Genomic DNA, 23,349 nt, shown 5'->3' with positions numbered 1-23,349 from the left:
GAAGCACTCCTTACTATAAGGCAGTCACTGTTGCTCTCTGTATTATATGGGGATCAATAATGTTCTCTCTATTATTTGGGGGTCACTGCAATGCTCTCTGTATTAAATGGTAGTCACTGCAATTTTCTCTGTATTATAAGGTGGTCACAGATGCTGTCTGTATTTTATGGCAGCCACTGATGCTCTCTGTATTAGATGGTGGTCACTGCAATGCTATCTATATTATATGGCAGTCACGATAATGCTTTCTGTATTATATGCAGTCACTGCAATGCTATCTGTATTATATGACCGTCGCTCTTATATTCTCTGCATTACATTGTGGTCACTGGTGCTCTCTGCTGTATTTGGTAGTCATTGATGCGCTCTGCATTATATAGTGGTCACTGAAGCTCTCTGCATTATATGTCGGCCACTGCAATGCTCTATTGCGCATAAGGTAGTGTAGTACAGGTGGCAATACTTACCATGAGACAGTAGAGCCTGCATGCTCTATTTAAATGAGAAGACACCCCAGTACCACAGAACAATTGCAGCAGGCTCTGGCACCTCAATATAACAGTACTAAACATAGGTTTTGCCCTCACCACACATACATTTTAGTCTTTACAATGTTTATATCTGCATTCTAGCAAATTAAGGGATACTGCTATGTAAGGGGTGGGGGTGCTGAGCTGAGTATTTGCTGCAAGTGACAGAAATCCTAGCTTCACCACTACTAAAGTAACCCACCTTAGTGTTTGGGGGCCTGGGTAATATAGCTAGAAGTACAGTAGAATGAATGACTTCAGTAGGCTCTCCGTATTACTAACTGTAAAGCTGGGTTATTGTTAAGTAAACGGTCATGTCCTCCTTACTTTAGGGATCATTGGATCATCCAGAGTATAGTAACAAATGTGCTCCAGTTGTATAAACTACAGGATATGGAGACAGCTGTAATCACTAACACAAACCTGTATAATGAGATCATTTTTTTTTTTTTCTCTTCTAGAAATCTTTTCTGTTCCAAAATTATATGTCGCCCCAAATCTAGTTAGAGTCGGAGATGACATGGTGATAACATGTGACGCGACACTTAATCCAAATGCTTATACAGAGCTTCTGTATTCTTTCTATAAAAATGGAAAAAAGAGGGTGATGTCTAATATGCTGAATCAATATAAAGTTTACTCAGCTCGGCAATATGACTCGGGAGAGTATGTCTGTGAGGTTTTCGTTTTTAATAGCAACATAATTAAGCGGAGCAACATCACATATGTTATAGTACAAGGTAAGAAGAAGGTTACATCATTATTATTATCATCCTTTATTGATATGACGCCACAAAGGTTCCGCAGCACCCAATTACAGAGTATATAAACAAATAATAAAAACAGGAAAACAGTGACTTACAGTTGAAGACAATATAGGACAAGTACAGGGTAACTAAGCATAACTACACCAGTAGACGATACTGAGATAAGTATCAGGGTGGCCGAAAACTGCAGGATTTGGGCAGTTGAGGATTATTAAAGTAAGAAAAGGATAAGCACATGAGGGAAGAGGGCCCTACTCGTGAGAGCTTACATTCTTAGGGGAGGGGTAGACACAGGGGTGACACAGATGGGGTACATAGAGAGTGTGGAACAGAGGGTTAGGATGAGATTTGGCTGGGTTTGGTAAAGAAGTGGTCTTCAGAGCCCGTTTGAAGTTTTGTAGAGAGGTGGAGAGTCTGAGGGGGAAGAGGTAGGAAGTTCCAGAGAAAGGGAGCAGCACTGTGAGAAATCTTGGAGGTAGGAGTGGGAGGAAGTAATCAGTGGGCAGGAGAGTCGGGGTGCATTAGCAGAGGGAAGAGGACGGGTGGGTGTGTAAGTGGAGATAAGGTCAGAGATGTAGATGGGAGAGGAGTGGTTGAGGGCTTTGTAAGTGAGTGTGAGAAGTTTGAATTGGATTCTGAAAGGGAAGGGAAGCCAGTGAAGGGCTTGTAGGAGAGGGGAGGTGGACGTAGTGCGTTTGGTGAGGAAGATGAGCCCGGCAGCAGCATTGAGGATAGATTGGAGTGGAGAGAGGTATGTGTCAGGGAGCCAGTCAGGAGGAGATTACAGTAGTCCAGTCTGGAGATGACCAGTGAGTGGATGAGGGTCTTAGTAGCATCCTGGGTGAGAAAGGGTCTGATCCTGGAAATGTTTTTGAGATGGAAACGGCAGGTTTGTGTGAGGTGCTGAATGTGTGGTGTGAAGGAGAGGGAGGAGTCAAGGATTACGCCAAGACATAGTGCTTGGGTGCTAGAGGAGACAGCAGTTCCATCAATAGATAATGAGATTGTGGGAGGTGAGGTTGTGCGGGAGGGAGGGAAGATGATCAGCTCAGTCTTAGACATGTTGGGAGAAATGTACTAAAATGAAAGTTCTATTTAAGATGAGATATTGCCCATAGCAACCTATCAGATTCTACCTCTCATTTATCTAGCAGCTTCTAGAAGATACTTGGAATCTGGTTGGTTGCTATGGGCAACATCCCATCTTAAATAGAACTCCCATCTTAGTATATTTACCCCGTTGAGTTTAAGAAAGTGCTGGGACATCCAGGCAGGGGTTCGGTATGATTTACCTACAGACACAATACCGACAGTCATAATCCCGACATCCATTGACCGACAGTCAAAATACCGACATTCTTTATGCCGACATGTTCAAAATACTGACATGAGTTGTTCTGGGCAGTTTGTGTCAATGTGGACATATGTCACCATGGACACCGTGTAAGTGTTCCGCGTCCCCTCTCATGGCTCACTGCGCTCGGCACACTATTATATTACTCCTCCAGGTCCACTGGGATGGTAAAGCATGAACAAGACTGTTTTGGGGCAAAAATTCCTTAAAAACACATGTTGCCATTTTGACATGTTGGCATTTTAAATGTCGGTATTCTGACTATGTCGACATTTTGGATATGTCGGTATAACAAATGTCGGTATTTTGACAGTGTCTGTATTTTGACTGTCGGTCAATGGCTGTAGGGATTATGACCGTCGGTATTGTTTCCTTCGGTAAATCAACTGCTACCCCCAGGAAGAGACAGCAGAGAGACAGTTGGAGATACGAGTGAGGAGAGCCGGGAGAGATCAAGGGAGGAATGGAAGATTTGAGTGTCATCAGCATAGAGATGATATTGGAAGTTAAAAGAACTAATGCGTTCACCTAAAGAGGACGTATGGAGAGAGAAAAGGCGATGCCCAAGAACTGAACCTCGGTATATATACATACATATCCTGTATGTTAGTTATTATATTAGTTACATATCCTGTATGTTAGTTATTATATTAGTTACATATCCTGTATGTTAGTTATTATATTAGTTACATATCCTGTATGTTAGTATATTCGTTATATATAATCTGTATGTTAGTATATTAGTTATATATCCTGTATGTTAGTTATTATATTAGTTACATATCCTGTATGTTAGTACAGTATATTAGTTATATATGCTGTATGTTAGTATATTAGTTATATATGCTGTATGCTAGTTATATATCCTGTAGGTTAGTATATTCGTTATATATCCTGTATGTTAGTATATTAGTTACATATCCTGTATGTTAGTATATTCATTATATATAATCTGTATGTTAGTATATTAGTTATATATATATATATCCTGTATGTTAGTTATATATCCTGTATGTTAGTATATTAGTTATATATCCTGTAGGTTAGTTATTATATTAGTTACATATCCTGTATGTTAGTACAGTATAATAGTTATATATGCTGTATGTTAGTTATATATCCTGTATGTTAGTATATTAGTTATATATGCTGTATGTTAGTTATATATCCTGTAGGTTAGTATATTAGTTATATATCCTGTGTGTTAGTTATTATATTAGTTACATATCCTGTATGTTAGTATATTAGTTACATATGCTGTATGTTATTATATTCATTATATTTAATCTGTATGCTAGTATATTAGTTACATACCTTGAAGTCTAATACAGTCTTATACTGAAGGGTTTCTCTTTCAGACCAGAATGCAGTTGTACATTCTGATACATCAATTCCCTGGCATTAAAATCTCTTCTCTATCCCATCAGAGCTTGTATCTAATGTAAGAACAACGCTCGACCACGAGGATCCGGAGGTAATGGCCGGGAGTAATCTGACCTTCACTTGCTCCGTAATATATGGGACCTCTCCTTCCTATACCTGGCTGCATAATTCCAAGGTGGTGGATGTGAACTGTGTTCTGTACCAGATCAGGAATAACGGGAAAGTGCTGCACATAGCGTCTGCTCAAGAGCAACATTCTGGGAGCTATCAGTGCCAGGCGAGTAACACGTTCTCCACCGCCACGGGCGCTATCCTGAAGATCAGTGTCATAGGTAAGAATCTAGGAGGCTGTCATCACGTCACCATCGGCAGTAGCTCAACGGTCATCTTGCACCGAACAGAGGGCCTGATTCAGAGATGTACGCAAACCTGATTGAGCGATTATCGGTGGTCACTCATGCATCTGCGTTCATCTGTGTATCGGGCCCTGATATCAGCCAACGACCTGCCCCCGCTATCATATCTCCTGAAGATGCTGCTACACCTACATTCCAAAAACCTTCTCTTCCATCATCACAATGTTTACCTTCCAATCTGTATTTTATTACCATTTTACATTTATATATATATATATATATATATATATATATCAATATCAGGGAGACCTGATCAATGTACAGTAACAGAAGTATTGATACACAGGGGCTGTAGTTGTAATACCGGGCGGTTGGGATCCTGGCCTACAGGAGACCGACGCCAGAATCCCGACAACCGGTAAAATGCTGTCGGCCAGAATCCCGACCCCCCAGTTATTCCCACTGGGAATACAACCTGTGGCGACCAAAGTTCACCACCGGCCACGAAGTGTGGCGAGCGTAGCGAGGCCATGAGGTGACTCGCTGCCGGGATTCCGGCGGACGGGATGCTGCTGTCGGAGTACTGACAGTCTGCAACCTGGCTGACGGGATATCATCCTCCACCCGTACACAGTATGGTGGGACATATACAGTAAACCATAATGAGTGGAATAAACAGTAGCGCACAAGAGAGTAGAAGGAAGATGAAGGTATATAGAGAGAAGGGCAATGGTGGCATAAAGAAATAAAGTAAGTGGGTAATAACTCACCCCATAGAGGAAACTTACAACTCCAAACTACTGTATATAATAGGGGTGCAGCAGGTCCCTGAAGGCGCCATCCAGGCCCACACACCACAAAACCAGGAGCATAATATTGGGGAACTTTGTGGCAAATTAAATCCAGCTCTAGAAAGAGGAAAAGTGCAATACAACTATGGGGGTCATTCTGACCCATGCGCACTCAGCGGTTTGTCGCTGCGGTGCGAACGTGTCTGGAAAGCGCATGCGCGGCGGCCGCAGTGTGCATGCGCAACATTGCCCGGCGACAGGGGTTGCTGGGTTACGTCGCATCCTACGAAGAAATCGGTCCCAGAGCCAACCGCAAGAAAACTGACAGAAAGATGACGTACCTGGGCGGATCCGGACCGTTGGAGACTGTTTTTCGGGGAGTGGAGAAGAAAACGCAGGCGTGTCCAGTAGAACGGAGAGGGCGGATGTCTGACGTCAAAGCAGTCTCCAACATCGCTGAGATCGTCGCACCGGGTAAGTATGTCCAGGCCTACTCTTGTTTTACTTGAAATTTTTTTAGCTTAGCAGGACTGCACAAGCGATCGCAGCCCTGCTAAGCTAAAATACACTCCCCCATAGGCGTGGACTAGTTGATCGCAGCAGCAGCAAAATGTTGCTGGCTGCGATCAACTCGAAATGACCCCCAATATCCCACCACCTAACATCAAACCGAGCCGCTCCAACGTGAACCTAATTACTATAAGCTGGTGAGCAGTAAGCAAATATCAGATCATTACAGAATAACCAACTACAGATACACTGGTCATTATCTCTACAACATAAATAACAAAATACAACAACCCCCCCATTACCCCCCCATTCTGTATGACCATGCCCCCAACTTACTGCATACCTGAATCCCCTAACAAATAAACCCCTTAACTACACTACAATACCTAACCCCCAACACAGAAAAATTGGGGGCAATTATCTCTGTGGACCCTAAAGCAATGTTGTAACCACCTCAGGATAAAAGGGGCAACAAAGAGACTCCTAAAAAAAATAAACACGGCAGCCAAACCATATACTAAACCTAAACTATATATGGGGAAGTAGGACAACAAACAAGAATAACATGGCAAGTCAAACCATGGAGAGGAAAAAGAACTAATGGTGGAGAAAACAAATACATTTACATGATGTGACTGCTGAAAACATTTAAACAAGTTTCAAATACATAATTGGCAGAGCAATAACAAAACAGAGTGAAGTACAACAAGCGATGGTGATAAAGTATGTAAAATATAACAGGACATAAAAACATGAAGTCAAAGCAGAAGGTAAATTTAAGTAAGGTTGTGCCACCCTGAGGTCTGCAAGCCAACTCAAGTCAAAGTCCCCTGAGCATCTGCAGAACAATCCCAGAAGTCCACCACCCCTGGACAGCCAAACTCCCAACAATTCTCCAATCCTGAGAGGGTATGAACAGCATCAGGATTCACAGAACAGAGAAACAAATGTTTTAAATGGTGTCAGTGGTTCTCCAAGATAGATATATCAGGCTCATCCTGTATGAAATTGAGATAAAGAAGAGTCTGTAACAAGGGCTGTGTCATTGGCGGCAAGGTTTTCCGAGTATGCCACCTTCTGAGACTCCAAGAGGATCAGCCGGTCAATGACAAGACCACCACAATCCACAAGGATGGAAGCAGAACTTTCAGCCTCAGCAATCCCAACCTCCTACTGCAGCAGGGCTTGACGTAAATATAATTCCGTATAGAATTCTGTCAATTGAGCTGCCATCCTTACTCCTGAATTGTTACTGGCTTGAAGGAGTCTTTCTATGAAGTGCATAGAAAGCACAGTCCTAGCAGGAGAAAATTGCAACCATAGATAAGGGACAACAACCATAGATAAGAGATAGTAACCAGATGAAAGTCCAGAGGGCAGCACTGAACAGGAGACCAGAGAAAGAAAAAACAGGACAACAACTAAAAGAGGACCCTGTGCTGAAGCAAGTCAGCAAAACAACAGCAAGTAAGAGGCGGAAGTAAACCTCGACAGGGTAGCCCTGAACAGGAGAGTGAGGTATAAGGGTACCTTGATCACAATGAGCCCTGGATAATACAGGACCTCCAGCACCTCAGAAGTAGCAATGGGCAGTATATGATGAGCACCAGCTGATGATACAGAAAAACTCAGCAGCAGTTCAGCACCATGGACAGCAGCACCAGACAGTGACTTCAGCAGCAGCAAATCAATTAACACATAGGGGGAAACCAGCAGGGGGCCTTAAAGTTCTCTGGGGAGGTTCAGCAGTGCGGGGGCCAGGCAACGGGAGGGTGCAGGCAGTGGTAAGCAATATGGAGCTAGGGGTTGCTGGGCACCAGCAAAGCACCATCAAACAAAGGGCAGCAAACATTAAGTAGAGTAACCCGGCATCTGGAAGTATCACAGGCCCCAATGCACCACAGGGAACCAGAGAAGTACAGCAGAGGACCAGGGTTCAGCATAAACTCCCCCCAGGGCAGCAGAGAACTTATAACTTCATAAAATGGGTAAAATAGAGTCTCAGGGAAGCCTCAGGATCAATGAACAGGATAGAAGAGCTGGAGAGTTGTAGTACGTGTGTCCTACACCAGGCCCGTCCTGGCCATGTCAGTATCAAGTTAAAGAATCTTCACCATGAAGCCGTGTCACGTTTTATCATTTATTCCCAGGTTGATTTAATGTTTTCTCCTGCTAGTTTGATAACTGTATCTTTGCTACAATGCCTCTTTGACATTGGTTATTAAATTCAAAAATGCAACATAATGCACGGACATGGGAAGTTTCTCTTGTGTTGGCTGACGAGGCTTCCCCAAAGCAGAGCCATCACCTCATTACCGCAGTCTCAAAAGTGACTGAGCCAGTCATATCACAAGAGACACTGTCATGGCACTCCATACTTCGGGCGATCCATTCTAGTAGGTCAATCCAATTAGCTGCGATATCATCGCGACAGGGGCCACACTTCACGGCGGGCCGAATTCGCACTAAACTGCTCACCACCCCATAGAGGTCCCAGCAGTTTTGTGCGAGTTGGGGCTGATTCGAGGCCGCGAAGGGTGCGAGATCGGGTGCTGTTGCCGGCGTTTAAACGGCACTGCAACGGCACTTCACGCCCTTCAAAGCTAATTGGATTGAACCCCTAATTCAGAGCTGATCGTAGATGTGATAAAATCAGCACATCTACGATCAGTTTCTCTGACATGCGAGGGGACGCCCAGCACAGGGCTAGTCCGCCCCACATGCCAAACCCCCCCCCCTCCCCCGCAGAGCTGCGAAAGCATCGCACGGTGGTGATGCTTTCAAACCTGGTGAGTAGCCCCCTGCCCACGCAGACTAGCTGCACTGGCAGGTGGCTACCCACCATGTCTGCCCCAGCAACGTTCCAAAAACGCCTGCATTGTCCGAACCGCACCTCCCCAACGGCATTAAAACACCGCTGGCCCGCCCCCTCCCGCCCCACGACCGCCTCTGCAGAGGTGATAGCACCAGTGAGATGATTTTGTATCTCACAGCTGGCGCACGCGCAGTGCGGCTGCTGTGCGTGTGCACAACGCAAAGGGCATCAGGCTGCGATCGCTGCTGCAGTAATCGGGTCTGAATTAGGCCCCTAGTTTGGTGTTGAGTCAGCACATGTGTTTCTGCTATTTCTATTTACTGAGCTACAATTTGTAATGGATCTTGGCCCTCATTCCAAGATGCTCGTAGCGGTGCTAAACTACGATCATTCACACTGACATGCGGGGGGACGCCCAGCACAGGGCTAGCCCGGCCCACATGTCAATGCTGCCCCCCCCTCGCAGAAGTGCAAAGGCATCGCACAGCGGTGATGCCTTTGCCCTTCAAGAGTAGCTCCCGGCCAGCGCAGCTTTAGTGTGCTGGCTGGGAGCTACTCGTCGCTTCCCGGCCCGCATCGGCTGCGTGTGACGTCACGTAACCGCTGCGGGCCGCTCCCCAAACGGTCCGGCCATGCCTGCGTTGGCCAGACCACGCCCACGTAACGGTGGCTCCCGCCCAGCGACCGCCTCTGCCTGTCAATCAGGCAGAGGCGATCGAAGCCCAGCTCCGGCCTTTGGCAGTCTGGCATGCACCAGCGCACTACGGCGCAGGCGCACTACAGCACCGGCGCATGCGCAGCGGGTACCCGTTCGTTCGGTTGCGATAAAAAGTAGCACGCAAACGGGTCAGAATGACCCCCCAAGTCTCTAGGTCGACAGTAACTATGTCAACAGAGTCTCTAGGTCGACAGGTCAAAAGGTCGAGATGAGTTTTTCTAAAAGTTTCCTTTTTTGACCTTTTTCATACTTAAAGGCAACGTTTTGCCTTGCAAAGAACTTCTGCATTAAATCATCCTGCACACAATCATCCTGCACTAAATAACGCTGCACACAATCATCCTGCAATAAATAACGCTGCACACAATCATCCTGCAATAAATAACGCTGCACACAATCATCCTGCACACAATCATGCTGCACTAAAGAAAGCTGCACACAATCATCCTGCACTAAATAACGCTGCACACAATCATCCTGCACTAAATAACGCTGCACACAATCATCCTGCCCTAAATAACGCTGCACACAATCATCCTGCACTAAATAACGCTGCACACAATCATCATGCACTAAATAACGCTGCACGCAATCATCCTGCACACAATCATCCTGCACTAAATAACGCTGCACACAATCATCCTGCACTAAATAACGCTGCACACAATCATCCTGCACACAATCATCCTGCCCTAAATAACGCTGCACACAATCATTCTGCACTAAATAACGCTGCACACAATCATCCTGCACTAAATAACGCTGCACACAATCATCCTGCACACAATCATGCTGCACACAATCATCCTGCACTAAATAACGCTGCACACAATCATCCTGCACACAATCATCCTGCACTAAATAACGCTGCACACAATCATCCTGCACTAAATAACGCTGCACACAATCATGCTGCACTAAATAACGCTGCACACAATCATCCTGCACACAATCATGCTGCACTAAATAACGCTGCACACAATCACGCTGCACACATTCATCCTGCACACAATCACGCTGCACTAAATAACGCTGCACACAATCATCCTGCACACAATCACGCTGCACACAATCACCCTGCACACAATCACCCTGCACACAATCATCCTGCACACAATAATGCTGCACTAAATAACGCTGCACACAATCATCCTGCACACAATCATGCTACACTAAATAATGCTGCACACAATCATCCTGCACACAATCACGCTGCACACAATCATCCTGCACACAATCACACTGCACACAATCATCCTGCACACAATCACGCTGCACACAATCATCCTGCACACACTCATGCTGCACTAAATAACGCTGCACACAATTACGCTGCACACAATCATCCTGCACACAATCACGCTGCACATAATCACGCTGCACACAATCATCCTGCACACAATCATGCTGCACTAAATAACGCTGCACACAATCACGCTGCACGCAATCATCCTGCACTAAATAACGCTGCACACAATGATCCTGCACATAATCACGCTGCACACAATCATCCTGCACACAATCATCCTGCACTAAATAACGCTGCACACAATCATCCTGCACACAATCATGCTGCACTAAATAACGCTGCACACAATTACGCTGCACTAAATCGCAGTTCACACAATCATCAGAGGTTTTGCCAGATCGCAGCTCATTAAATAAACCACATCATGTTAATACATAGGCCTAGGGGTGGAGGAAAGAATAGCAATTGGTCAATATGTGTTATTTAAAGAGTTATTGATTTTATAGTCAAAGTAATGATGATGGTGCTGATGATAACGGTGATCATGTGACTACTTTACAGAGACGTACTTCTTCCTATTTAGGATAATAGCCGTTATTCCCTCAATATGGAGTATCGCGTGTATATGGCGCCTATTGTGGGGAGGATAACCTTACTCTTTGTGATTCATGAAGCAGGATGGGTATGAGTGTTATATACTAAGGGGGAGATGTATCAAGCCTTGGGGGTAGAGTTACTGTACTAAAGCTTCTAGAAGTGTCTGTGAATGTCCTCTTTCACAGACATATTGGGTCAGCCCTGCAACACGGCCAATGTCAATATATCTTGCAGATATTCGGGTATGTCTGACAGTGTATACGGGTGACCCGACGACCGCCCGTACACTGACTGCAGGAACTGACATCACAGCTGGGCGGGCAATTTCAATTCCCACCCAGTTGTGATGTCAGGACCGCCACATCGACCGGCCGATTGGTAAGTGTGTATTCTTATTTAATTGGCCCCTATGTCGGCAGATCTGTCGGTATAGTGTATACCCAGCTTTACTAGCTGTTTTGACCAACTTCTCCAAGGGGTATATTTACTAAAGCTTCTTTAAACAGACCAGTGGAGGTGTTACCGTTAGCAACCAATTAGATTCCGTCTATCATTTGCTAGAAAGCCATAGAGAAATGATAGCTAGAATCTGATTGGTTACTATGGCCTACTGCAAAGGAAAAAGAAACTTTCAATGTTTTGCACAAACCAAAGAATTATTGATAATGAGGGCGTTTTAACGCAGCAGAGCGAAAGTGTCCCTGCTGCGCATGCCCCAACGCCGTAATGCGCCTGTGCATGCCGGACGGCCGAAGGCCGTAGCAGGACAGCGATCGCCTCTGCCTGAATGACAGGCAGAGGTGATCGATAGGCGGGAGGGGGCGAAACAGCGGCGTTTGGCCACCGTTTCGTCGGCACGGTCCGGCCAACGCAGGCGTGGCCAGACCAAACGGGGGGCGAGGCCGCAGCGGCTGCGTGACGTCATACGCAGCCGCTGCGGGCTGGGGAGCGAGGAGTAGCTCCCAGCTAGCTCGCTAAAGCTGCGCTGGCCTGGAGCTACTCCTGAAGTGCAAAGGCATTGCCGCTGTGCGATGCCTTTGCACATCTGCGGGGAGGCCGGCACTGACATGCGGGACGGGCTAGCCCTGTGCTGGACGTCCCCCCGCATGTCAGGGAACATGATCGTAGCTGTGCTAAATTTAGCACAGCTATGATCAACTCGGAATGACCCCCATAGTCTTACTTACATGGATATGTAGTATATTCCTATAAGAGTCTATGACTCAGTTGCAAATGTTGTATGTGTGAGCCTTTTCTCACACAACAGATAGCAATACTATAATCCAAATCATTCCAAACACCCCGGAGCGTGTCCTCGTCAACACTCACAACAGCTGCTGCGATGTGTTGCTTCAGTAACTGTAGTTTATACGGAAACATCTGTAAACTTTCCCATCAAAAAATAGGCAAAAAGTTCACAGGGTCAGAAGACTGACATGAAAATGGTCGAAACAAAAAAGGTCACAAAAAAGTCAACACAAGTTTTTCCTGTTTTTTGTTTTTTTTGCATAAATTTGTCCACAGTGTATGATCACAATTAGTGTAAAGTGTACCGTGTGGACATGCAGTAGGCCAACAGGGTTGCTAGGTCGACATGTGCAAGGTCGACATGAAAAAAGGTCGATATGAGTTTTTAAAAAACAATTTCAACTATTTCATACTTTATGATCCACGTGGTCTACAATTGGGAACAGTAACCTGTGCGGAGCGCAGCGGTAGTGGAGCGAGGCACCTTGCCTGAAACTGCGAGGGGACACGGTGCACTAATTGGGGTTCCCGGTCACTCTACGTAGAAAACGACACCATTTAAAAAAAACACCTCATGTCAACCTTTTTTCATGTCAACCTAGCACATGTCGACCAATAGTGGTAGACCTAATGACTGTCGACCTAAGTGTGGTCAACCCAATGACCCATACCATTGTAGACCACGCGGATGGTAAATGAAGCTAAACTTGAAAAAAAAAAGTTGAAATAAAAATGTGAAAAATAAAAAAACCATCTTAGACACAGTTGACCTTTTACCTGTCGACCCGTTGACCATATGGTGTCAACTTATTGACTGTCTATCTAGAAGGTGTAGATCCATCAACCACCATCTGGGTTGCTGTTGGTATATGGTGGAAATGTTGACAGTCAGAATGTCAGCACCAAAGTGTTCACATATTCTGAATGTCGACATGGACGCTAGGTCAACACATAAAATATCGACTTGGTCCAAATTTTGACATGTTCATAATGTCGCCATTTAACATGTCAACATCAGAATGTCGACAGTACCTATTAGGGTCATTTTTAGGTTGGGGTTAATGTTAGAGTAAAACATGCTAAAAGTGGTTACGTCAACATTCTCGTGCTAACATGTTAAATATCGACATTAAGAACATGTCGACAATTTGACCCTATAAACATTTTTTTCTGTTGACCGATCATCCATGTCGACATTCAGAACATGTTGGCATTTTGGTGTTGTCATTCTGACTGTCAACATTTATACCATACCATGCTGTCTATGGTGTTCTTTGGTGTTACTGTTGGCCCAGTTGCACATTAGTTGCGTCTGATTTCAGCCCCTGAAGTTGTTGCATCTCTTGATCGTTTTTAGAAAATAAGGTCTGTGTGACTAATTTAGGCTGAGCAACCTGTGAGAACACATCTCTGGGTACAAAGGGAAGCCCACTGACATGCCACCAGGCATAACCAACCTTCTGGAGAATAGCAAAATTGTCTGCCAGATCAGGACTGATGAGTGGACACCAGCAGGGTGACATGTTGGCCAGTCCGTCCATACTACTTATGTATTTATTTAAGAAACAGAAGATGCATTTACAGCAGAACCACAACTCTTCTCTTGCAGAGCCTATAGCTGGTGTCAGTATTAGTATGGAGATGGGGGATCTTGACCTGGCGTCAGGAGACAGTGTCACATTTATTTGCGCAGTGTCACAAGGCATGGCTTCATCTTTCCTGTGGCTTCACAATAACGAGACAGTGGACAAAGACGCTGAAATGTACAGTGTCAAGGACAATGGGAAGGTCTTACATATAGAGTCTACACAAGCCCGACATGGAGGAACATACCAATGTAAGGCTATCAAGAATCTCTCAGTAAAACGGAACATGGTCCTATCTAGCGACCTTCTGACCATCAGCATCTCAGGTGAGTCCACCTCTGGTAGAAGAATGGTATACTTTAATGCACTGTGGAGCCAGATCCGTGTGGTCAGTGAGCAGAGTGGGTCACCATAGAAGTTGACATGTTCTCCAGGTTATTAAAAGTATGTGACAAGTCTCCAGATCTAACAGTCTCCCAGGGATAAATGCCTATCTGTGTTAGTGGAGCTGTCTCAAATGTTCCCAGCCCCACATTAGAGACACCACTGACTGCAGTCGGAAGCCTCCGATGTGCTCCACGCCAGCTACCAGAGACCCAACAGACACATATGTCGCTACCCCGTACAGACACCAGAATAGCATGAACCTTTAGCTGCATGCCACTCCCGCCACACTCCCATGACAGATCTCTTGTGTGAATTTGCCCAGTGACATTAATTTCCCAGAAAAATGAGATCCAGCAAAGATCCGCCTGACTCGGAATCTCTCATAGCAACACAAAAATAAGGCATCAGGTCTATAGATCTACACTAAAAAGTTCTACAGTCAGTAGGACGTCCACAAATGGTAGACATGCATTACGTCGGCATGGTTAAAAGGTCGACATGTAAAAGGTAGACAGTTCAAAGGGTCAACAGATTCAAAAGGTCGACACAACAATGGTCAACACACATATGGTTGCCACAAGTTTTTTTGGGGGGGGGTTCAAGTTTTTCATACTTTACCATCCATGTGGACTACGATTGGGATTAGTAACCTGTGCAGAGAGCCACCTTGCCCGAAGCTCGCTCACCATGCGAGGGGAGCTGGTACACTAATGGGGCTTGTTTGTGGCAGAAAAGTGACAACCGCTCCCCCCACCCAAAAAAAAGTGTCTTATTTTTTTGTGTCAACCATTTATGTGTCGACCTATTGACCCCGTCAACCTTTTCTAAGTCGACATTTTGACCCTAATGGCATTTTTAGTATAGATCTTATAATCCACACCCCAAAAATACATACACTTGCTTCTGCGCTGTACAGTAAAAGACGCTAATTTCATCTGTGAAAAGAGATGCGTCCGACTCAGAATACGGCCGACTGTATCTACTCTGCCCCGTGGTTTTATATTAGTGACAACGCTGCAAAACATATACACATCTACAATCAGCTGGTGCAGGAGAACGATACAGGTATTGTAACATTTCATATTCAATAGGAAGTAATTGATAACAATGAGACACAGACCATAGACCCTTTTACCACAACATTGTAATAGAGGAGAGAGCTTCGGCACTATCTCCTGTGCGTACTTGCCACGTTTTGCCTCTCCTCTCCAGGAGAAGCCCAGAGAGAGAAGACACTGCTGACCACTACAGGAGAGTGATGGGGGAATAAACTGTCTGGCCCAAACTCCATTTCACATTCTACTGGCACCTATTATTCTACACCAATAGGGCATATCAACAGAAACGCAATAAATGCATTTCTAAGATGTACGTTTGAGATCACTCACCGCAATGCAATATGTAGCCACACATTTTCCTTGTGTCCTCCAGTCATGTCATTGACTGAAATAGATCACTCTGTAGAATGCAGCATAAACATTTCAGTACTGTGTAGGAACTGGTATCAGCCCTGCTTGTCCTTTCTGTTGGTGTCTAGTTGTGGTGTCCTGTGCCTCTCCTGGCCATCCACAACAATCCTGAAGTATTGTCCTGCATTGTAAACAAACTGCCTGCATGGGTGTAGCCATATTGGATTCATGTCAGGTGAACACTGCAGACCAATCAGACCAGGATTGCACTCATGACTTTTTTCACCAATGACTGCAATAAGCACCCTATTTAAACCAGCTACAGGAAGCTGCTCTTGTTAGAGCATTAGGTCTACAGGAGGTGTCTGGGACTGTGTGGTGGTACCATGTGCTGCACTTCTGCTCCTTGGACTCTAACTTCTGTGAGTTATTGCTGTTTTCAGTGTTCGGTGTGTTTAATAGTCTTAAGTTCACCTATTCCTGTGGTGTTTGTGTACTTCTGGCATTTGAAACACACACAGGGGAATGTTCCTGCGAACTGCAACAGGAGTTGTGTAACATCCACAGGTTTGTGGGACATTCCTTGTACTGTAGCCTAACTTGGTGCTAATTTTGATTATTTTACAAGAATGCACAAAAAGTAAGTTTTAATAGATAACTTTAAAATATTTGCTGTTTTCATATAATTCAGAGTCTCTTAAATGTGGTCCTCAAGGCACCCCAATGGTCCAGGTTTTAGATTTATCCGTGACTTAGCACAGATGGTTAAGCCAAACTGACTGCAGTGCTAATTAAGTCACCTATGGCTAAACATGGCTAAACTTAAAACCTGGACCTTTGGGGTGCCTTGAGAACCTCTGATATAATTTGTCTGCATATGGTGTGACTAAGTATTATATTACTGGTGGTGCCGTGCTACAGGTAAACCAGATGTTTCCATGCGGTGACTGGGGCATGAAGGAACCACCAGGGGGATACAGTGGTAGGGACCCATATTGAGGGGTGTGGCAAGCTGCCACATAGGTTTGGCTAACCACTAGAGTGCATGGTCTGGGCACCTTGATAGATATATATTGCTAGTGCATGGATGACGATGTACCAGGTAAATAACGCAATGCCCTTTAAAAAAAGACACAATAGTCCTGTTCAGTTTAAGGTTACATGTATAATTCAAGTGCACAGTCTGTAACCTGATCCATAGAGGAGGTGGTGGGGTCAACCAGGGGTTTCCCTTATACCCCTGTGGGCCAGTCCAAGCCTGTTGGCATGGCACTATCTCACAAAATGAGGCATTATTAGTTTACTACTACACAAAACCTAAAATCCCATGGAAGAGTAATGTAGACTAAAGTCCAGCATGAAGCTTTCTGTAAATATTTTATATTCTGATCATTAATTGTTCCAATATTTTTCCATAGATAAAAGTCATTCATACTTGGTATCAACAGTTCTATTGTCCTTGTTACTGGTAATTATCCTCATCTCGGGTATTGTCTACAAGTACCAGAGCAAATTGGTTCCAAGCTTCATCCACAGCCGCCCAGAGCAAATCAGAGGTAAAGGAAACACTTTGTAGTATTACCCCAAAAATGTGGAAACTGCTTTAACTTCAAGAGCAGACATTTAATTTAGTCTTGCTACTATCTATGAATAAGCTGATTGCCAATATACTTGTTGTCAAGTCATTTAGTAATGCTGCATGCATGTCCAAATGTGGTTAACCTATCAAAGGACACTTCTTCTGAAATACTGTCCATTGCCTTGAGAAGACTAATGGGTTTGTGACCTGGGAGTCCTTATGTGCATGTGTGAGCCACGGGGGACACCAGGAGGGAGCCTATTGGATTCTTCTAGGGGAACAATCTGAAAAGAAGCTCATAGCCTTCTATTGGGCAACACCATCTACAGTTGGCGTTGCCTACCGGATATAAGAAACTTTCTGTGTGACTGGGTGGGGGAGAGATGTGTCAGAACTTTGACATAAAGTGGAGAAGTTTTTCGTAGCAACCAATCGCTTTGTCATTTTGTAGACTGTGCTTGACAAATGAGCTAGGTTTTGGTTGGATGTTAAGGTAACTTCTCCACTTTTGAGATGTGCCTCATACACTTTGCTCCTTTGATATGCAACACTTGTACATCTGGATGTGATGGTGTGAGGGGCATTTCAATTTAATAGGTGCCCATAATTGCACTTCCCCATCACTTAAGATGGGGGGTATGGGGGCCCATTTTATAACACGGATTGTGCCAAGAAGTTCTGGCTTTAGTCTGGTTTAGCTGTTTTATGCTGTTTAAGTTCTGAGCAGGGATGCAGAGTGTTTGGGTGCCCATATGGGACACTGATGGCACATTTCAGCTCACCACCTCAGGCTGCTTACGCTTAGCTGTGATAGGTGAACCTTTTCAGTATAAATTGCTAGATTACTTAAATGGTGTAAAATCAATTATTTTTTCTTCTGGGTCAATAAGCTCCACAGAAATACTATGGGTTTTAGGTGGTTTGGAACAAACCAGGCACCAAACAGTTAAAGCTTTTTGGTCCCACAATGGTGCTGAAGCTTCATCACTCCTGCAGGTGACGTGACACTGGTGATAGGTCCACTATTTTGGTGTGTGATGGTAAAGTATATGCTAGCTATTGCTTTTCTTGGTCTTAGGACTGCAGCCAGACAATGGGGAAGGTAAGTGGCAGTTTAAGGCCTCCAGAGTTGTAAACACTATGGAATGGACAGCATCATCTTCTCAGAGCCCAGACAATGGTGGTGTCTTGAGAGGTTCAGCTGTCGCTCTTATGGTGGCTTCAGATGTCCTATTTGGAAAAGGGCCATCCATTTTGGATCTTGGGTTGGGCATTACTCACCACAGATGCCAGTATCTGGGGTTGGGGAGCAGTGACCAGCCAACCATCCTTGCAGGGACAGGTCACATGCCCATCAACATACTGGAACTCAGGGCAGTGTTCAGGGTGCTCAGTCCGGCATAGGACCTTCTTCAGGGTCGGCCGGTGCAGGTTCAATCCAATAATGCGACTACAGTAGCTTACCTCAACCATCAGGGAGGTACGTGAAGTTTTTAGCTGCCATGAGAGTTGACGCACATCCTCATGTGAGCAGAACGTCCTCTTCCAGCAGTGTCTGCACTGTTCATCCCAGGAGTTCTACCTAAGCTGACAGGACATACTCAGTAGAGTGGGCTCTAGTGGACAAGTGGGTTCATCCAGAAGTGGATCTCATGGCATCATACCACAACCACAATCTAGGTGAGGAGGACCCAGTGCATTCTGGTACCGAAAAGCTTTAACTGGTGCCCTGTTTGTTCCAAACCACCTAAACCCCATTGTATTCCTGTGGAGCCTATGAACTTCAAAGAAATGGTTAATCATGGTAAGTCTACCACAACTAATTTTTTTTTTTATGTACACTAATTTGGACCAGCACACTAAAAAGTAACTATATTGGTCAATTGATCTGTGTGCATTTGAGTATGTTAGTGTCTCAATGTAGCAATAGCCAATATGAGTAATAGTGTGTAATTTACATATTTATGTATTTTCCAGCCTCAGTCAATCATGACAAAGACAGTCTTCTTGGTATGGATAGTCTAGAGAGTTGTGAAAGGTCAGTATCACTACTGTATAAGAATAGTACATGTATACAATTTCAACACGGATTAGGAGGACCAGGATTTTGTCGGGCCAAGCTGGGTCAAACAAGGTCCTTTATATGAAAGGGTCTATAATGGTCCAAACTGCAGAGGCCTCAACCCCAGATGTGTAGTGTGGAACCATGACAACCAGAGTAGGCTCATGTCACAGCGTCCCAAACAGACATCAATTCTCAGCAAGAAGATGGCAGCAGCTCCTTGGGCTAGTCTGGAGGAGTGGGGCTTCTTTGTGATTGACAGGCTGGGCCCCCGTGGGTATGAGGAAAGGACTGAGGGGAGGAAGGGGGTGGCCACCACACTGCCTGTTCCATATCACTGAATGCAGATACCTGACAGCCAGGAAGCTTCTTCCCCTTGCCCCCCAACACCACTGGACTATCTGCAGTCAGTGACATGGATCATGCAGGCAGTGTGGTGGTCACCTCTACCGTCCAAGTTCTCTTCCTACTCTGAGTCCCAACTCCCAGCCTGTTACAGAGCTGGCGCCTTCTGTCCCCACCGGTGCCTGGAGCTCAAGCTCAGCTCACTCCATTCCTGCTCAAGCCTGGTCGCTGCCAGGTTTATTCCCAGGACTGACCCAAGTTGGTTGCAATGTCAATTGTTGCCTTTCAAAGCCGCTATTTAACTGGAGGCCCACCTTCACCACTTGCCTGGCATGATGGCATCAGATGTGACCATGCCTGCAAGTGCTTTATCTGACTCGGTGTTAGCAGCGGCAGGGAAGGGAAACTTCCCTCCGCTGGTGCTGTCAGGGGGACTGGAAGGTCCCTCTGCCTCCCTGCACTCTCCCCTACTGATTGCTGTGCTGCTGATTGGCCAGCATGGCAGGATCCCCCCCTCCAGTGGCTGCAGACAATAGCTGCTGGGGAAGTGTAAAACAACCCCTCCAAGCCGCCCCCAGACCCCGTGTACTTGGAGGCTGTCTCGACTTTCAAAATGAAAGCTGCAATGGTCACAATGTTTCTGATGGTCGCAATGTTCCAGATTGATGTTCTGATGCTTGTAAAAATATATATATATTTGACTAAAATAATTTTGGATAGGGTTAAATTCATGTTCACCTAATTCACTCCTAAAAACCCCTGACAATTTCTGAGTGGTTTTTCTGGAAAGCCAGTTAAGTGGTTAAGGGAGGATCTACAGTGACATGCAGGCAGCGGTGCAAGTATGCGGGTACGCTCGGGTACGGAGTACCCTCGAGAATTTGGCAGCCGGTACACAATACCACCTGCCACACACTTTGCCATTACCACAATTATAATGAACCACAAAGCAAAAGGACCATGGTGCTTGGCAACATGACGGCTCCTCCCACTGTGCCAGGGTTACTGGGAGTGTGACAGTGGCTATATTTTCCTGCTATACTGGAATCATTACTATATATGGTTACTAAATTGGGGGCATTACGATATATTTCTATTATACTGGAGGTATCACTATATATTTCTATTATACTGGAGGCAATACTATATATGTTTAGCCTTGTCTCCAAATCCCCCCCCAACCCAAAAAAAAGGGGCAGTCATGTGGCCATGCCACTAGTGTCATGTAGCCACTCCCACTAGCAGCATGTGGCTACACCCCCACACAACACATGACCACGCCCGTTTTGGCACTCTGTACCACTAAGAAAATATATACTTGCACCATTGCATGCAGGGCAGACACAAGTTCTGTGCGAAAGATTGGACCCAAAATGTAGAGTTAAAGGGGTATCAAAGCTGTGAGCAATGTGTCTTCAGTAACCAGAGAGAAAGCAGGGACTTGCCCCCCTGGCTTTGGTCTGAAAGTGACATAAATTTTACTGAATGTAAAGTTCTAGGTTTGTCCACTAACAATTAAAATATTTACTTGTTTAATAAATGTTCTTATTGATCTCTGATTTTGTGGGGAAATCTTAGATTTATGACTTGGGAACATGGAAATGCCCGATTCGGAGCCATAGGGCTTTTACCAGGTGGTGTTGCAGTGGACGCACGGGTGTACACCAGGGAAGGGCACACTAGTCACGTATGTATAAAGCCGTATGACGCAACTGCAGAAGAAGACACCTCTCCGTGTGACTTAGGTCGTAAGACTTTAAGGACCTGATTCTAACGGTCATTATTATGACCATATTACTGCACTCTATATAGCACTAGTATGCAATCTGCTACAACCAGAAAATAGGCATTTACATTCAGGGGGATATTCAATCAGCCAACAATTATTGATCGTGGGTAATTGTCTTGCTGGGGGCTATTCAATTAACAATCTAAACAAGAAACGACTTGGCGCTCCTCGCTAAATAGAATTTGTGCGCATATATTAAATGCTAAAAAAGTCCACACAAATTTATTAGCAGCTGTTAACAAGGGAGAGTACTCAACACTTAAAGAGACACAATATCTACACAAATAACAGTGCTTATTAAAATGGTGTGTTCTATTTTCACAATTTGAAAATTAAACAATTTCTCAAATAACAAATCTCATCACAAGCGCCGGTCACTCCTACAAAGAATTGCATTAATTCCAAAGGCAATTAGTTCCAAAGTAGTGATATTAATAAGCAAGTTTTTCAAACTAAGGTAATTAGTCTCTTAACTCATTAGGTAGTATATAGTCCTTTGCAAGGTATTAGTTGTTGCTGCTGATAGTAGCTACCTGGTTAGTTGTATCAAGTCTTACAACACTGTTAGTCAATTAGTATAACATGCTGATCCTTATATTGCTTTGGCTTTAAGACAATTATCAGTTAGCATCAATGTAGCAACGCTGTGTTTTTGTCACCTGGTTAATGGATCTAAGCTTGATCCTTCAGTCCAGTGTAATGGTTCCTCCCGGCTCCTGGTGCTTTTTATCCCATTATAGGTGCCATATCTGGAGTGTCCAAAAAACGGCGTAGATGCATGCAGGTGAGTAAGTTCAGACTGGTATCGGACGGATGATATTGGAGGCTATTCAATTAGCCCTGATAAGCCAGCATGAGATTCGGAGCAAAATCCCTGAAAACAAATCTGTTTTCACCCCAAAACGGATATTTCTACCAAAAATGCACCGGTTTTGCTGAACCTGTGTGTTCGATTGAAAAAAAACATTGGGAAAAGTCACCGGCAGTAATTGAATACCCCCCCCCCCCCCCCCCCCCCCCGGTCAGTCCTGGCCACAGGACTAATACTTGGTCATACACCATTTAACCTACAATCGGATCATGAGGACACTCTCGCTGACACTCAGAGCCTCCTATTGCCAAATGCAAAGCCCCAGTGCTAGTCATTAGCAGTGCTAACCACTGTGCCGTGGTGTACAGGGTTTTACTTAGCCAGTAGATAGTCAGACTAGTGCCACCTGTGCAGCTGTTGAGTAAATATTTCAGGAAATGATGTCTGAGGCTGTAACCTCACAGGATCTATTGGAGCGTTACCATTTCCCTATGCCTGGTGATAGCTGCTCTATAACATCTATTCTACATAGTAATTGCTGCTTGTTTCTTTACAGATTCTCCAATTCCCATCACTGATGACGAATCAATGAAGCCAAGTGACTCATCAGATCCTGAAAGCAGGAGGATTATTAATGACTTCAACAATGATCTCTAGAGCTTACAATTAACCAAGTCTGATTATCATGAGAGGACAGCAGAGTGGGGGTGACACTTGTGTAGAAGTACCGTGTGTTAGTGGGCAGCGGATTATGTTCTGTGAATATTGGAAAAGTTTTTGAATATTAAAAGTAAATACTGGAAATTCCAAAACTTTTTCCTGAAATATTTCTTGTTATAGATTTATACGTACACGCCACTTCCAAACTCACTGCTCCATGCCCTTACTGGCAGTGCGTTATAGGTGGGCAACTGGAAGAGCTCACAAGAACAGGGAGATCCCTATAATGTGCACTGCTTTCACCCCTACACACACTGTAATTCTAAGTGCGGAAGGGGGAGTCCTGCCGTAAGGCCCCCATACATCAGCAATCGATTTTGGCAATTTGCCATTTTGAAGGTGA

General features: G+C 44.8%; 1 protein-coding gene across 1 annotated transcript in view; it reads left to right on the top strand.

The window, feature by feature from the left end:
• Window positions 1-23,098, top strand: part of FCRLA (Fc receptor like A) — a 60,909-nt gene extending 37,811 nt beyond the window's left edge. Inside the window, exons 13-18 of the mRNA XM_063946914.1 lie at window positions 992-1,270; window positions 4,079-4,366; window positions 13,928-14,230; window positions 17,119-17,256; window positions 19,257-19,317; window positions 22,843-23,098. Coding sequence (XP_063802984.1) covers window positions 992-1,270; window positions 4,079-4,366; window positions 13,928-14,230; window positions 17,119-17,256; window positions 19,257-19,317; window positions 22,843-22,864 — 1,091 coding nt within the window. The 3' untranslated portion in view covers window positions 22,865-23,098. The remainder of the gene's footprint in view (window positions 1-991; window positions 1,271-4,078; window positions 4,367-13,927; window positions 14,231-17,118; window positions 17,257-19,256; window positions 19,318-22,842) is intronic.
• The last annotated feature ends 251 nt before the right edge of the window (window positions 23,099-23,349 follow it).

The sequence above is a fragment of the Pseudophryne corroboree genome, chromosome 12 (genome assembly GCF_028390025.1).
Source record: "Pseudophryne corroboree isolate aPseCor3 chromosome 12, aPseCor3.hap2, whole genome shotgun sequence".
Lineage (NCBI taxonomy): Eukaryota > Metazoa > Chordata > Amphibia > Anura > Myobatrachidae > Pseudophryne > Pseudophryne corroboree.
Note: the sequence above shows the minus strand (reverse complement) of the source record. Positions and strands in the feature narration are given on the sequence as shown.